Genomic DNA, 14,524 nt, shown 5'->3' on the forward strand with positions numbered 1-14,524 from the left:
TTTCGCCAGTAATTACAACTAGCTTCATCAGGCGACAGCCAGATGGAGGGCTATTGCCAGAAACATCACCTGTTACATATTTCACCTTTAACGACAGTGTTATTTGTTCACGGATGTGATGAGTCTTTTTTTGTTTGAGCGCCACGGCCAACACAGGAGCAGCATCGCCAAATAATTTGTAAAACATGGAATGGATCATTTGAAGCTGGATGGGGTTTTTGGATGCTGCCATCCAATCTTGTATTGCAAATATAAATGCTTTTATATACACATTTTAATGCTGTTACCGTTTATACGTAAATAAAGTGAATATTGCATATACTGTTGCTCAGATCAGCTTGTTAGCAAACAACAACCTTCAGTCGGGTGTGGAAAACGCACTGCGTGTTGGAGCACGTGGGCGTGTGTGGATTTATTTTTCACCTGACTGTCCTGGGATTGTCACTTGAAATGCACGTCATTCCACCCACGGCAGATGTCTCTACCCAGCGCAGCCCCAGCCTGCTTGACTGGGGTACCAGGTGGCCAGGGTACATGGTCCAAAACCAATAGTCCTTGTGCCACCTGTGACCCCTGCATCAGATTTGAGGACTCTTGATTACTGTGGACAGCAGATCCTTAAAACTGTCATAGTTGCCGCAATTGATACCACACACCCAAGGCCTGCGTATTGTTATGTTGCATTGGTCTGACCCTAACGTATGGCCCGGCTATATCACACCACGGCCAACAATTGTGAGTTTACTCTATTCCGTATATAGTGCACTGGCAGAGAAGTCCTGAGTTTTAACATTATGAGACCTCCTTTGCCAGAAACAAGATATAGGAATAGGTTTTACCCTTTTAACTGGCACAAAAACTGACACCTTTATTCAAGGCATCATGTTTGCAATAACCACAACACCAGCAGTCAAAATGCAAACAAAAAAGACAACTCTGATAATAATATGCACTGTCCTTGAATTTGATTGTCTCGGGTGTGGACCAATCAAATTCAAGGACAGTGCATATTATTATTATCAGAGTTGTCTTTTTTGTTTGCATTTTGACTGCTTGTGTTGTGGTTATTGCAAACATGATGCCTTGAATAAAGGTGTCAGTTTTTGTGCCAGTTAAAAGGGTAAAACCTATTCCTAAGTCCTGAGTTGTGCCGTGGACGCTGCCGTGGTGTGTGACCGTTTGCACACCGGCAAATCTTGAAGTCCCGCCACCTCTGTCCACCCGGCAGTATAAATGCGCACAACAAAGTTCGTCGATGGGCTTGTCGCATGTGGTGTGGATACTGTCACCTCTTCCAAGATTTTCCGGCCAGCGTTGAAGAGTTAGACCAAAATTATCCTCTGGAGGGGCTCTCCAGAGCTTCCTCCAGTGGAGGCTGTCTTCCGACAGCGAGCGGCACAAGCAAGTAATTTCAGCACTGCACCTTTGCCTTAGCGTGCCGGTGAAGGCCACGGCCGATTGGAAATGCCGCCGTGTGTTTATCGTCTCGTTCACTTGCGTGCGCCCGACCCAGATGCAAACACCTGCCGGTGGGCACGGCGTCTCAGCGCATTCCACGGTGGGATCGCTGGGATTTTGGGTGAAAGGTCGGGAAGGATTCGGGGCACGAGTCCAGGGCAGCGTAAGCACCAAAGCAACAATCGCCCCATGATGTGCCGCTGTGCACGCCGGAAAGTCTGAAATAAATTGGCAATCGAGTAAATAAGTGGAAATCGCCCTTTTACCATATTATCCTGGGCTAATGGTGTTAAATATCAGTTAAAATGTAACTATAATCTATTCCCCGTCTTAAAATTTTGTTCTTATGACTACCCAATAAACCAGTTTTAAAGGGTATCGCGGTCACTGAAACGCTGGCAATTGATAGCTCTCCTGGTGTATTTACAATGTGTTCAGGAGTGAGACTCACATTCGCCGTGGTGATATGGGAGGCGGCACATTGCCGATCCTCTTGTCCACATTACAACCCTCCTCGTATCCGTGCAGACAGTGGATTTACATAATGACAGTGGTGATTTTCTACTATTTCCCATCAAATCCCTACACAGAACCCGGTGCAAATACTGGCGGCAGTTTGGAGTCGAACCCCCGGTTCTCAGTAGTGCTGGCTCAGCACTTTAACCACACACTACACACGTACTTATCCGTGAAATATCCACAGATACGTTCAGAGAAATCTGTCCCCGGATAACAATAGTGACAAATAATACGGTTGCCAGTAAGAGGGACACTGCCATATTTAACTTCTCTGTGGTTGTTTGCTTGCAAGCTGCTCTGCATATGTGTGGTGGTTCTTGATAAGCCACAGGAATGTTCTGCTCACCCTGTTTTTATCCCCTCGATGTTCCGCTCTTGCAGATTCTCGGTTACTTTGACTATGCTTTTACAGCCATCTTCACTGTTGAGATCCTCCTGAAGGTAAACATGTTTCCTCCGTGTCGCGACCGGCCAAAGTAGTTGCTGTAACAACGGTGATGGTGCTGTCCTTGCCTTGCAGATCCTAGGCTATGCAGATTATGTCTTCACTGGTATTTTTACGTTTGAGATCGTGCTGAAGGTAAAGCAGAGTGCGGTGGCCACTTAGGCATCCTCGCTGCTGTGGGTGTGCCGTGCCAATTCGTGTGCCCCCCCCCCCTCTCCCGCGTTCTTCAGAAGACTCTCTCTCTCTCCCTCGTGTAATATGCCCACGACGTTGGGTGGCACTAGTGGCCCTTCCCCCCCCCCCCCTCCTCCGGTGAAGCTTGTGTTGAATATTAACATTGAAAATATTCAGTTAAAAATTAATTACTAGCGTTTCCTATTTGGCTACCCGACGACAAGATCACAAAAAATTGGTCAACGGAGTTAATATATATTTTTACGTTGCAAATTGTAGTACCAAATACATCTCGTGCACTACTTTAAATTCGCAAATACCAAAGCCACTTGCATCATTAACAAACACTGCATTGCAATGTTGGAAACATTTTTTATATACGAATGGTGCAGGCGATGGCTTTTTTTTTACATCATTGACTTGTCACGTATGTCACTTCTGAGGTGGTCTCTGATAGCTACCACTGTGATAAAGCATTTTCATCTTTGTGTTTCTTAAATTTTTGCCAGTGCACTGCCCTTCAATGTTACTTTTACTTTGGCATGCCTTTGACAGCCAAATATAACAAAAAAGCTTGACCACATTGAACCAATGCAAAAACCAAAGTTTGCAGCAGGCTTCAAATTGTCACTTTTACATTTATGACAGTGAGCCCGCTAATTATAATGAGGGCGTTTGTTTCAAACTGAATGTATTCTGTTATGAACACAAGGTTTTTAGTGCTTTTGTTTGGAGTTCCTTTGAATGTTTGCAGGGCATGAGTTTCAGCTTATAATACATTGTGTCAGGACAAGTGTTATATAATTATGCAAATAATTTAATGATTCATGCTGTGTTGCTCAGGGAAATGTTTATTATTTGATTTTGTATAGAAGTAGGAATTTCTGCAATATATCTACCACGTTTATCAATCTAAAATACAGACACACACAAAAGCGTGACAGACGATAAATAATCTCCGTAGGTTATTGGGATTCTGCCGTACGGCTCTCCGAAGAATCTCCCGGCCACAGGGAATGAAATGTCGGATATTATGAGTCATGCCAAAGTACGCACTCCACTTGCTTACCCGCTAGCTCCGGACCCAAAAACACATCGGAGGGCTGTGAGGTTAGCAGGTGGAATGTGAAATTTGAGAAAAATATGTTCTGCTCAAAAGAGCGTATATCTTGTTATTATTCCTGAACCAAAAGTGGCAATGCCACCTTTCTATGGCATGGGTGAGTCAATCTAAAAGACAAACATTCGTTGACGTCTCACATAGTTGTACCCATTTTATTCATCCAAGAGAGCTGATTGGCTGAGTTAACCCCCGCAGCGGGATGTGAACTCGCACGCATACCCCAGTCGGGGTATTCATAAACGGGTGTGAACTATCACACATTTATATATTTACGTGATCTAACCCAAAAAACCCCCCCTCTATTATGGGTGAACTATCAATTGCCATGCCCACACGTTGCACATGAAAGCTGCAGACAGACAACATTGATACAAATTCTCTGAGCGCACAATGAATCGTTTCAATCTGCAGCATAACATTCCGTGCGCACGACGCACAGTGAGGTGTCCATGCATTCCACGAGGAGACGCACGCACGCAAGCGCACGCACGTACGTATGTACACGTGCCCCGTGCCCAATAGTGAAATCTGTTGGGAGGGCCTAGTAGAGACGGCTTGGCTTCATTCATTCAGAGGCGCCTGGTACAGCCTCCCGAGTATCGCCACGCGCAAGCCTCATAATTTGAGTAGATTTGCATCGGAATTTTAATGAACAATTTATTCATCCGCACACAAATGCCAAGGACAGCTCGAAATAGAGAAAATGCCACGGCGTAACCTTTCGTTTATCCCCATTGCGAAATGCTGCGGATAGTAACAGTGCACCTGCACAATTATATACGTAACGCAATAGTACAGAGAGAGAAAACAATGCTTTGCAGTGGACAAAATAAAAATACGACGAAAGTGCCTTTCTTGCATGGGGCATCTGCGCTTGATACATATGTGATTTTAATGCAATTGCAATCGCACAATCTGGCGGTGTCCGAGGTGCGTCCTCAAATTCGGGCACAGCCCCTCCCACCTCCCCTGATAAAAAAATGTTTTTATCAAGATGACCATTGTGGTGGGTCGCGCGTGAACCAGCGCTCGATAGCTGAAGCGCGCCGCCGATTTGCACGTGACCCACACGAGCGCCCTGGGCATGAACTTTGGCGCTCTCCGTCCAGTGTCCTCCCTCGTGCGCTGCCTCCTGTGCACCTCACTGTGCAGACCTGCCACCAAAAATAACGAAATGAGAGTCGTGGCAGGCACGACCTATGTCTTCTCCTCCTGTGTGCCCCCAACAGATGACTGCATGTGATTATTATTTTTACTCTGGTGGTGGCGGATAGAGGGGGATTCTTTTGTAAATGTAGCACCTCTGTGCCAGTTATTATCATGAAAGTGAAGTCTTTTTTCTAGAGAGGCTAAACAAGTGCTGTGAATTTTATTTTTCCTCTCTCTTGCATGCCATGATATGTTGCTTGTAATGCGGGAGAGGTATTACAACGTAACATTAATAACATTGGAAGGGGTAATTTAACCGTCTCAAGGTCGTGTTAATGCAAGTGACTGTTTCTATTTAACAGATGACCTCCTACGGTGCGTTCCTCCACAAAGGCTCCTTCTGTAGGAACTACTTTAACCTCCTTGACCTCCTCGTGGTTGGCGTTTCTCTGGTCTCCTTTGGAATTCAGTAAGCCAAAGCCCCTAGCTGCACACCACACCTGCTGAACACACAAACACTGCACCACCTTAAAGACACACATATATATAGGTACTATAATAAGGCATACCATTACATGGCATGAGGGAATAGCCTCGTCTATTCCGCAGTATGTATTCATTTTTAAATATTACTTTAGAAAAAGTACGAAACATCATGATGAAAGACTCATGCAAATTCAGATTAAGTTCTTGTAGGGATATGAACCTGACATTTATCACAACTATAGTCTGGTGTACGCCTATATCTAAAATAATAAATAAATAAACGTTAATTTCCACATTTGGGCTGCTGAACGTGAATGGGCACAAAGTATGATTGGCTTCACACATTGGGCAGAGTCAGCGTAAAGTTTTACATTGCTTTAAGTAATTTGAGTGCATGGGTGCACTTAGAAATATTCAATTTCCATCATGAGTGAAATGGGTAATTTCATCACCTGTGGCGTGTGACAATAATGTCAAAAGAAAATGGGCAAAAGAATACAGGCTACTATTTATAATATAACCACGCTCGTTCACCCCCATTATCACATTCACTTGTACATGAGATGTTAATTGAGTGTGGCTGTTGATTTGTTGATTTGTAAGAATACTAAATCTTGTTCGATGCATGTGCTTGTGTACCTCTACTTGCTCAGTCCAGTCCATGCTAATTTGTATCCATTTATCTCTGTCTCCGCCCCCCCACTCTCCCTCTATTTAATGCTTCGACACAGAAGCATTGTTTCACTGTGTCCCATGTGTGTGTGTCTCTCTGTGTGTCCCTGTGCTAACTCTCTCTCTGCTTGGATGTCTATATATGTGTCTGCGATCTGTGCTCTATCACTCTTAACCTATAATTTAGCAATCTTTTAAATAGCGTAATCAGCCAGCCCATGCGTTAATTGTGTTTTGACCGACCCTCTGTGCTGCATTATATTATTTCCAAATTTTACTAAGTCTTGTTCGATTTGATGTGCTTCTCCATCTCTCTTTGTCCCCCGTACATGCTAAGGCCTCGGCACGGAGACCCTATCTCTCTGTGCTCCGTACGTTGTGTCTCTTTGTGTCTCTGTGTTAACTCCCTCTGCTTAGGTGTCTGTATATATCTGCGGTTCTGTGTTTCCTCTCTCTCTCTCTCTCTTAAATTTAGCTCTTCTATGCCTGATGACGATTGCTTGCGTTGCAATCGAAACGTCGTATGCTGTCATGTAATTTTATTATTACTTCTTATTTCTACATGACTTTACCGAAAAAACCAAAGAGTAATTCCTGCAGTCGCGAAAGCGCCAAATCAAGTTTGAGGGTTGGTGGAGTTTACATGTTCGTGCAACTTCTAAACCCGCTGGGCTGCGAGAGTTGGCCAGGAGATGGTGGCTTGGCTAAGTGCGGGTCCCTAAATCCATCTGTGCAGACCTTTTTGAAAACCTGCTTGCAAACCACTCAGACGATGGAATTGGCTATCAGTTTCAATCTTGGACTCTCCTGGAAAAAAGTTTTGAGATACGGTGAGGTTTTTTTTCTGGAGAAATAAATCATTACATAATATTGAAACGATCATTCTGTCTTAAGAGTTGAGCTCACTTGAATTGCATTCGCAGAGATGGATTGTGCTCATCTTTTGGGTAATGATTCAGTTGCAAAGTGGCCGTGGCTTTGAATGGAGTCTGACTATTTTTTCCAGCCCTGAACTGGAACAACGCAACAGTCAGAATATAGTTGTCATCTCTGAGGTATCAAACACCAGGACATATAATGCGAAGAAGAATATTTCACTGTCAGAGGGAAGAACTACATGCGAATGCATCGTCTTAAGGAGTGTATAATTATACAACTGACAAAGACCCAGGGACTTTTCTTTTTCCAGGAAGACTTCCAGATTTTTCTCACAACAGCTACCACAAATAGATGACGGTATGGGAAAACCAGGACAGATAATAACAAATTCACATTTCTAAGGAGCATTTCATCAGCAGATTCCAATGTGCCGTTGGTGGCAACCCTTAGGTTTAGAGCCTTTTTGAAGCCAGGACAGAGGTTAGGGATTACTAGCTTTATTTTGGTGATTTCTAAAACATATGGTTAAGCTATGTTTCCTGCGGAAGTGCGGAGTTGGCCTGATAACTTTAATCTAAATTGTCTCATGGTTGTTATTGTTTGTCTTGCATCACACTGGGATTTTTGCACACAGCGTTGTAATACGGTGTTTGTTTTTTTTCTGCAAGATTTGCTGGTTTATCCAGGATGTTTCTGTTGCGCGTTGTCGCTTTAAGATGTTTCTCTGTTCATATTTTATTTGCTGCGGTTGCACCCGACTCAAGAGCCGCATGGCTCACAGGGCTATACCTAATAAATGAAACTTGAAACTTACCTGCCCCGCGGCCAGTTTGCTCACGCCCTCATGGTCACCGCGTGGCACAATGGCCACCTCTGACCGATGGTTGTTGTCGACTTCTCTTTGTAGATCAAGCGCCATCTCCGTGGTAAAGATCCTCCGCGTGCTTCGAGTGCTAAGGCCTCTCAGGGCCATTAACAGAGCAAAAGGCCTCAAGGTAAAATGTCGCCCCGTTATCTCGTACGCCGTGGCTCTCTCGCTCTCTCTCCTTTCATTAATGCGTATGATGTTGTCACGTCTGAGCCCTTTGGCCCGCTCACTCATTCATAAGTCCAATGAGTGATTCATATGAGTTGCCCTCATTGAATTACACGTACAATATGTAATAATGATGAGCAATGGTCAATTGGCTGCTCAGAGTTCATAGGAGTTTGCATGGAGCCGATGATGGTGGTGAAGATTATATGTTGATCATGGTTTTGTTTATAATGATTGTGATGATTGAATGATTATTATTGAGAATGATGAATGTTGTGATTATTATATTTATGGTAGTGATGCATTAATGATGATGATGGTGGTTGATTGATGATGATAACATTTATAATAATTATTATCACGATTTATGGTGAGTCTAATGATGATTCAGATGTATTTCTGCTGGTCACGATGATGTATTTATCATGATGATTGAAATATGATGATGATGATTTTGATGAATAGATGTAATGATGCTCAATGTTTTTTGTCTGAAGCTGATCTGGCCAGATTTTGCCATAAGACCCTTCACACGCGGACATAGTTGGACAAATAAAATGTTCACGTGTACAAGCGTTTAACGCTTTATTGTTATTTCCGCTCAGCGCTACATTGAACAATAGTTCTCACAACCAAAGCTACCTACCACTTAGATACAACACTTAAAAAACAAAAAAACCTTCAGGACAAATCCAGGAAGCCGAGCATCTTCCTAGATTTTAGTATGACTTTCTTGTATTTTGTCCTGAAGATGCTTAACGTAGTTTTGAAGCCAAACGTGGCATATCTGATCGCTGAATTTGGTTGTGAGGGTCGTTCTTCAACTTACCGGTGAGCTAAACCAATAACTATTGCCACGTGAAACACTGGTACGTGTCACATCTACATTTGTTTGCCTATGTTGGGTGGTGAAGGGTCTTGGAACACATTTGACCAGATCACTTAAAAAATGGCCTGACCCAAATAATTATCCATGAATTACAATATTGGCTGCGAAACCCTGTGCGTTACATCATGCACCTGGTGGTGTGTGCTGATTTGTCGGGCAGCACGTGGTCCAGTGCGTGTTCGTGGCTATTCGGACCATCGGCAACATCATGATCGTCACCACACTGCTGCAGTTCATGTTTGCCTGCATTGGAGTGCAGCTCTTCAAGGTACGCTGAAGCCGCCACGGGGCTGTTTGCTAAGGGATCTCGGAAATACAGTATAACCCCCCTTAACGACGGTAATTGGTTCCACTCGCTTAACGACATGTTTCCACGTCAAAGCGCAACAATGCTCCAACGCTCAAGAATGAATGTCGCTGATTGCCCAAGGCCTAGTCAGACCACTTTGGAGCTCACCGATTGGCCGAAATGGTCCGTCGCATGCTCGTTGTAAGCCCGTCGTTAACAGGCGAATGGTCGGTAAGCGAACACATTGGGCTCTATGGAGGCCCATCGTTAAGCAATTAGTCGTTAACAGGGGTGGTCGTTGAGATGAGTTCTACTGTATTGAGGAAATGCCCCATTCTCGTAATGGGTATTGATAATAATTAAGAGTAGTTTACAGGCTTTCATCAATCTACCGTGGGACAGAGGTCTCTTCTCACCCAAGCTGTCCCAGTCAAATGGGCCGTTTGATTATACATTGCCACGCTGGTCTGTGCAGGTTGGTGAAGATGGGGGAGCAATGACGTGAGTTCATGGTACAATATTTATTTTTATAGCCCTCTGCTGCCCACAATGTAGCCCTTCCGGCAGCAATCGATGACACCTGCTTGTCGTGGTCTCCCATCTGGGGATGAGGGCCCAGGACCTGTTCAGACATCACTCTCCACTGACAGCAGTAAATAACGGCCGGGAGTTGAACTCGAGTGGCTGTGTTTATAGTGCAGTGCGCTATGCACATTCAAGCCAAGCGACCCTCATTTTCTCCAAAGCGTGGCTGATGGAGCCGCGGGGAGGCTTTCCACATTCCAGCAGTGGATCGACGAAAGGCTGAGCATCATTGGCGATTGTTAACTCGAATACGCCTTGCAGGCCCATGGGAGTCCACGCCCCGGGTGAACGAAATGGAGCAACGCGTTGAGCAAATCGAGCGCAGTGGCGTGTTCGCTGCGAAGCGGATCTCTCTTCCGACGAGAGCGGCAGCCACACATTCACGATCGCACGTCGCGTGTGAAATGTCCGGGGGGGTTGGGGGGGGGGTGGTGGTGGTGGTGGTGTGATGGTGGGGATGATTTGTGCGTTGTCAAAATTCATGAGCGCTCAGTATGTTCACACGCTCGGGCCCTTAGGAAAGCCACCATCAAATATATACAGAGTTTAACAAATAAATTGTTGCATGGCTGCTGCCATGGTGGCCAAGGTTAGCACACCGAATGTGCAATCTACAGATTGCCGGTTCCATTCGATCTTCCGGAACAGTTGAAATAACGGTGCAAGTTTCTTAAACACCACTGTCCACCCTGTGGTGTCAATGAATCTACACCGGTGAGTCGATCGGCAGGTCGTGTGTGGTGGTATAAAGCGTGGGCATTGCCACCTCTTCCAAGATTTCTGGCCAGCGTGCAAACAGTAGGCCAAACACTCTGGGGGAGTCCTCTAGAACTCCCTCCAGTAGCGGCCCTTCCTGCCAACAGTGGGCCTCAGCAAGCAATTGCAGGGCCTGCACCTTTTACCTCGAGAAACAAACGAATCACTAAATAAATAATCACGCGCTCACCGAAACGAAGCGAAAGTTTGAAGCACACCGCACGCACCGCTGTTCGCGTCAAACCGGGTTGCCGTTTGGGTGTGAAGGGTTGCCGACAACACCGCCGAGAGTTTTCCGAGCTGCGATAATTCAATTCCTCTCCCGCAGGGGAAGTTCTACAGCTGCACGGACGAGGCCAAGCACAACCCCGAGGAGTGCAAGTACGCGCTGTTCCTGCGCGCGCCACACCGCGCCTTTTGCAATGCGTCGCTTTGTGCATCCCGTGTGTCTGTGCGTGTTCACGCCGCATATTAGTCCTCGGCATTGTTGGGGGACTGCAGGGTGGGACGAAGTTGTGAACACGTGCGCCTCGCAAGCAGGAAGCGCCTGGGTTCAATGCCTGATACGGGTGCCTTCCCTTGTGGAGTGTGGATGTTCTCCCACTCTGGTCTGCGTGGGTTTCTTTTGGGTTCTCCGGATTCCTCCCAGAGTAAAAGTAAAAAAAAAAAACATAAAATGTCATTGGCGTTAGCCAAATATCCCAATGTAGCAGGAACCTCTTGAAAAAATGGTCTGTAGACTCTGTGGAATTCCAGGGTTAATAACTAAATGGTATTACGATAATAATAATACGAGCGATACCCAAATAAATAAGGTCTACACTTCGTGTTCAACAGATTTAGAATTGTAGACACTCGTTCATGGGAATGTTATGAACATGTGGCCATTTATTAATTATCTCAGTCCCCACGATTTTATACGAACATTCACATGCGCAGCCCTTGTGTCAATCCATGGCTGGCTGGATGAGGGCTTTCCCATGCCATGCGGATGGCGAGGGCTTCTTGACCATACCTCACCACGCTTGGTCAGGGGAGCATAGATATTGGAATATTGTACAGTACAACAATGAGATAGATCAACTGCTTACGGCGCTCATGACATTCCCACGAGTAAAGTATGAATAAGTCCCTAATTCAACGAAATTCCTATGCGTCGCCTGAAGCGTCTCCTATGAGCCGCAGGCCCCCAAATGCAACCGAGTGCGATACTCGCATTGCTGCCTCCCCGCCCCCCCCACCGCCCCGCCGATGACGACGTGTTAAACCGGAGGCGCCCTCGTTTTCCAGGGGAACGTACATCGTGTTCAAGGACGGCGACGTGAACCAGCCGATGATCCGCGAGCGCAACTGGCACAACAACGACTTCAACTTCGACAACGTCCTCACGGGCATGATGGCCCTCTTCACCGTCTCCACCTTTGAGGGATGGCCCGCGTAAGGGACGGACGCAGCAGGGCCGCGGTGGCGAGGGTGTTCTGGTGCCGGGCCAAAAAAAGAACGCTTTTGTCAAACAAAACCGCACTGCTAATGTCGTTGCGCTTACGCATTTTAAAGTGCCAATAAAAACTAAAAACGTGTTTCACTGGAAATTCAGGACAGTTACATGGCCGAGAGGTTCACGGCCATGGTTAGAGGTTAGTGGCCACCCTGGTTAATATTACGGATGTATCAACGATTAACGCGTGTCGTCTGGTTGACTGTGGATGTTAATATTCCGTGCCGGCAACATGGTACCAAATTTACCAAAGTTTACTCGCAACTTGCTTCATTGGGCAGCCACATAGCAACGTTGGCCCCCTACCGGCAGGCTCATGTCTATGTGGGGGCCAGTAATATGTTCACCTGGTGCTACGCAATAACAGCTGCCACTGAGGGTCCTCTACTTGAGGTGGCAGTGAGGTATAAATATTAAGTGATGATGATGATGAGGAGAATGCAATGTTTTTTTGCATTTGCATTGGGCAGGTTGCTGTACAAGGCGATTGACTCCAACGCAGAGAACTCTGGGCCCATCTACAACTACCGCGTAGAAATCTCCATCTTCTTCATAATCTACATTATTATCATCGCCTTCTTCATGATGAATATCTTCGTGGGTTTCGTCATCATCACCTTCCAGGAACAGGGAGAGAAGGAGTACGAAAACTGTGAGCTTGACAAGAACCAGGTTAGTATCCGGGCACTGGGTGGAGACACGGCAGGCGACGTGTGAAGGGAGCGCCGATTGCTGCTTCATTTTTATTCAACATTATCAGCACCAGCCATGATCTATCTCTTGCTTGTATGATGATGGCCTCCCCAAATTGTTCCACGTCTTGCGATAAAAAAAAAATCCATCGAGCTCATGGATCAAAATGTAATCAATAGAAATAAAAATTCGGAGCTAATATCATCGCTTCATCTCCAGGCTGGACGACCTGCAAGGGCATGTTATCTCTCTTTGGCTGCTACTCTTGTCGTTAACCTTGACGACTGAGAATCATTTCTTCCAGTGACATATCCTACCCAAGCCCGCATCACTTTCTTAACTCTCAATATACAATGTCTTTGACTTGCGTATGTTCTCTAATCCGTACGTTCCTCTTCCTGTCAATCAATGTAATTCCAAGCATGTTTCCCTTGATCTACCACATGCTTCATTGTTCACTTATTGGCTTTTCTTCTATTTTATTTTCACCAACCCGTGACATGCGGGGATTTGTTTGCTAGTTTGGGTGCCACGGTGGCGAGATGTTTTAACTACCTAGCCGGTTATACAGGAGGTCGTGGGTGCGATCCCGATCCTGACGCCTGTATATTTGGAGTCTGCATGCGTTTAGAGTATTTGGCTGCTATGTAATTCCACATGATGAAAAGCTACTTCATTGAGCTATCATTTGCGACAGCCAGGTCGCTTCTGAAAAAGGGCTATAGAAGCTCAGTGGGCCTTACCTGGTTGAAAAACATATTTATACTCCACCGTCATTTGAGACATATTTCTCCTCCTGGCACTGCTGTTGGTTCTTGCATTATAATCGGAACGGCGAGCAAGGGACCTCTCCGCGAACCAGCAGCGGTGCGATTGACCAATCGGGGCGTTGTGTGCACACAGCGTCAGTGTGTGGAGTATGCCCTCAAAGCCAAGCCCTTCCGCCGATACATCCCCAAGAACCCATACCAGTACAAGTTCTGGTACGTCGTCAACTCAACCGCCTTCGAGTACGTCATGTTCGTGCTGATCATGCTCAACACCCTCTGCCTTGGCATGCAGGTCAGTACCTGTCTGTACAAAAGGAGCGCTATGCAAACGCAAAGACAAAGATCCACACCCCCCCGCCCCCCGCCCCCCCCCCCTCCCCACTTAGTCTTAACAGACTTTTGGGACGAGTGCTGTTAGCGAGCACCTATGAAGGCCGGCACGGTACGCAGAGGGGTGGGTGGCCAGCATCACGTCCGGCCATCTTTGTCTCCAGAGTGAAAATGTTTGAACATCACGCCATGTACTCATTTGAGGTTGAGTCGACCTAGGGGAAGCCCAGAACCAATTCAGATGATCTTCACTTGTGATGGTCACGAGCAGGAATAAAACTCGGGTCGCCGGATTTGAAGCGGAGCGTGCTAAACGCTGCACCACCGCTCGACACAAAACAAAGACACACAAACACACACACACAAAGCACACGTTCACACTTAACTCCCATGAATAGCTCCCCCCTGACTGGTGTGACCACGTGAGCTCTCAAAGAAAGATTTTAATCCACGTGAAAATGTGTCTCAGCTCTCCCTTGTGTTTTTGGGTTGTAACGTGACGTACGACGCTTCGCTCCACGTATTTGCGAGCTTTTTCACGTGGAGCGGAACGTCGGACATCATGCCAAACGACACGTGGTACAAACCAAACACAAACCGGAGAGTTACACAGCGCACTGCTTAAAACCTACGGAATCATAAAGGTCCTATTGTTTAGTTATGACCTAAGCCGTGCATGTTCTAGACTCTCTGACTCCAGTTTGAAGCTTCGCTAATGAGAAAATAGACTCATGTCAAGGTCAGTTGCTCTGGCATAAAGACCAAAATGACAT

The 14,524-nt window shown here is 46.0% G+C and overlaps 1 protein-coding gene across 12 annotated transcripts in view; it reads left to right on the top strand.

Annotated features, from left to right (window-relative positions):
* Positions 1-14,524, top strand: part of LOC116949353 (voltage-dependent L-type calcium channel subunit alpha-1D) — a 226,318-nt gene that overhangs the window by 152,890 nt on the left and 58,904 nt on the right. For all 12 annotated transcript variants that reach the window (XM_032966575.2, XM_032966566.2, XM_032966573.2 and 9 more), the window contains 8 exons: positions 2,359-2,418; positions 5,231-5,337; positions 7,813-7,900; positions 8,991-9,098; positions 10,789-10,841; positions 11,751-11,897; positions 12,429-12,630; positions 13,555-13,713. In XM_032966575.2, the coding sequence (XP_032822466.1) occupies positions 2,359-2,418; positions 5,231-5,337; positions 7,813-7,900; positions 8,991-9,098; positions 10,789-10,841; positions 11,751-11,897; positions 12,429-12,630; positions 13,555-13,713 (924 nt within the window). The remainder of the gene's footprint in view (positions 1-2,358; positions 2,419-5,230; positions 5,338-7,812; positions 7,901-8,990; positions 9,099-10,788; positions 10,842-11,750; positions 11,898-12,428; positions 12,631-13,554; positions 13,714-14,524) is intronic.

This window comes from Petromyzon marinus, chromosome 36 (genome assembly GCF_048934315.1).
Source record: "Petromyzon marinus isolate PM22_M1 ecotype Great Lakes invasive population chromosome 36, UKy_Petmar_22M1.pri1.0, whole genome shotgun sequence".
NCBI classification, from domain to species: Eukaryota; Metazoa; Chordata; class Hyperoartia; order Petromyzontiformes; family Petromyzontidae; genus Petromyzon; species Petromyzon marinus.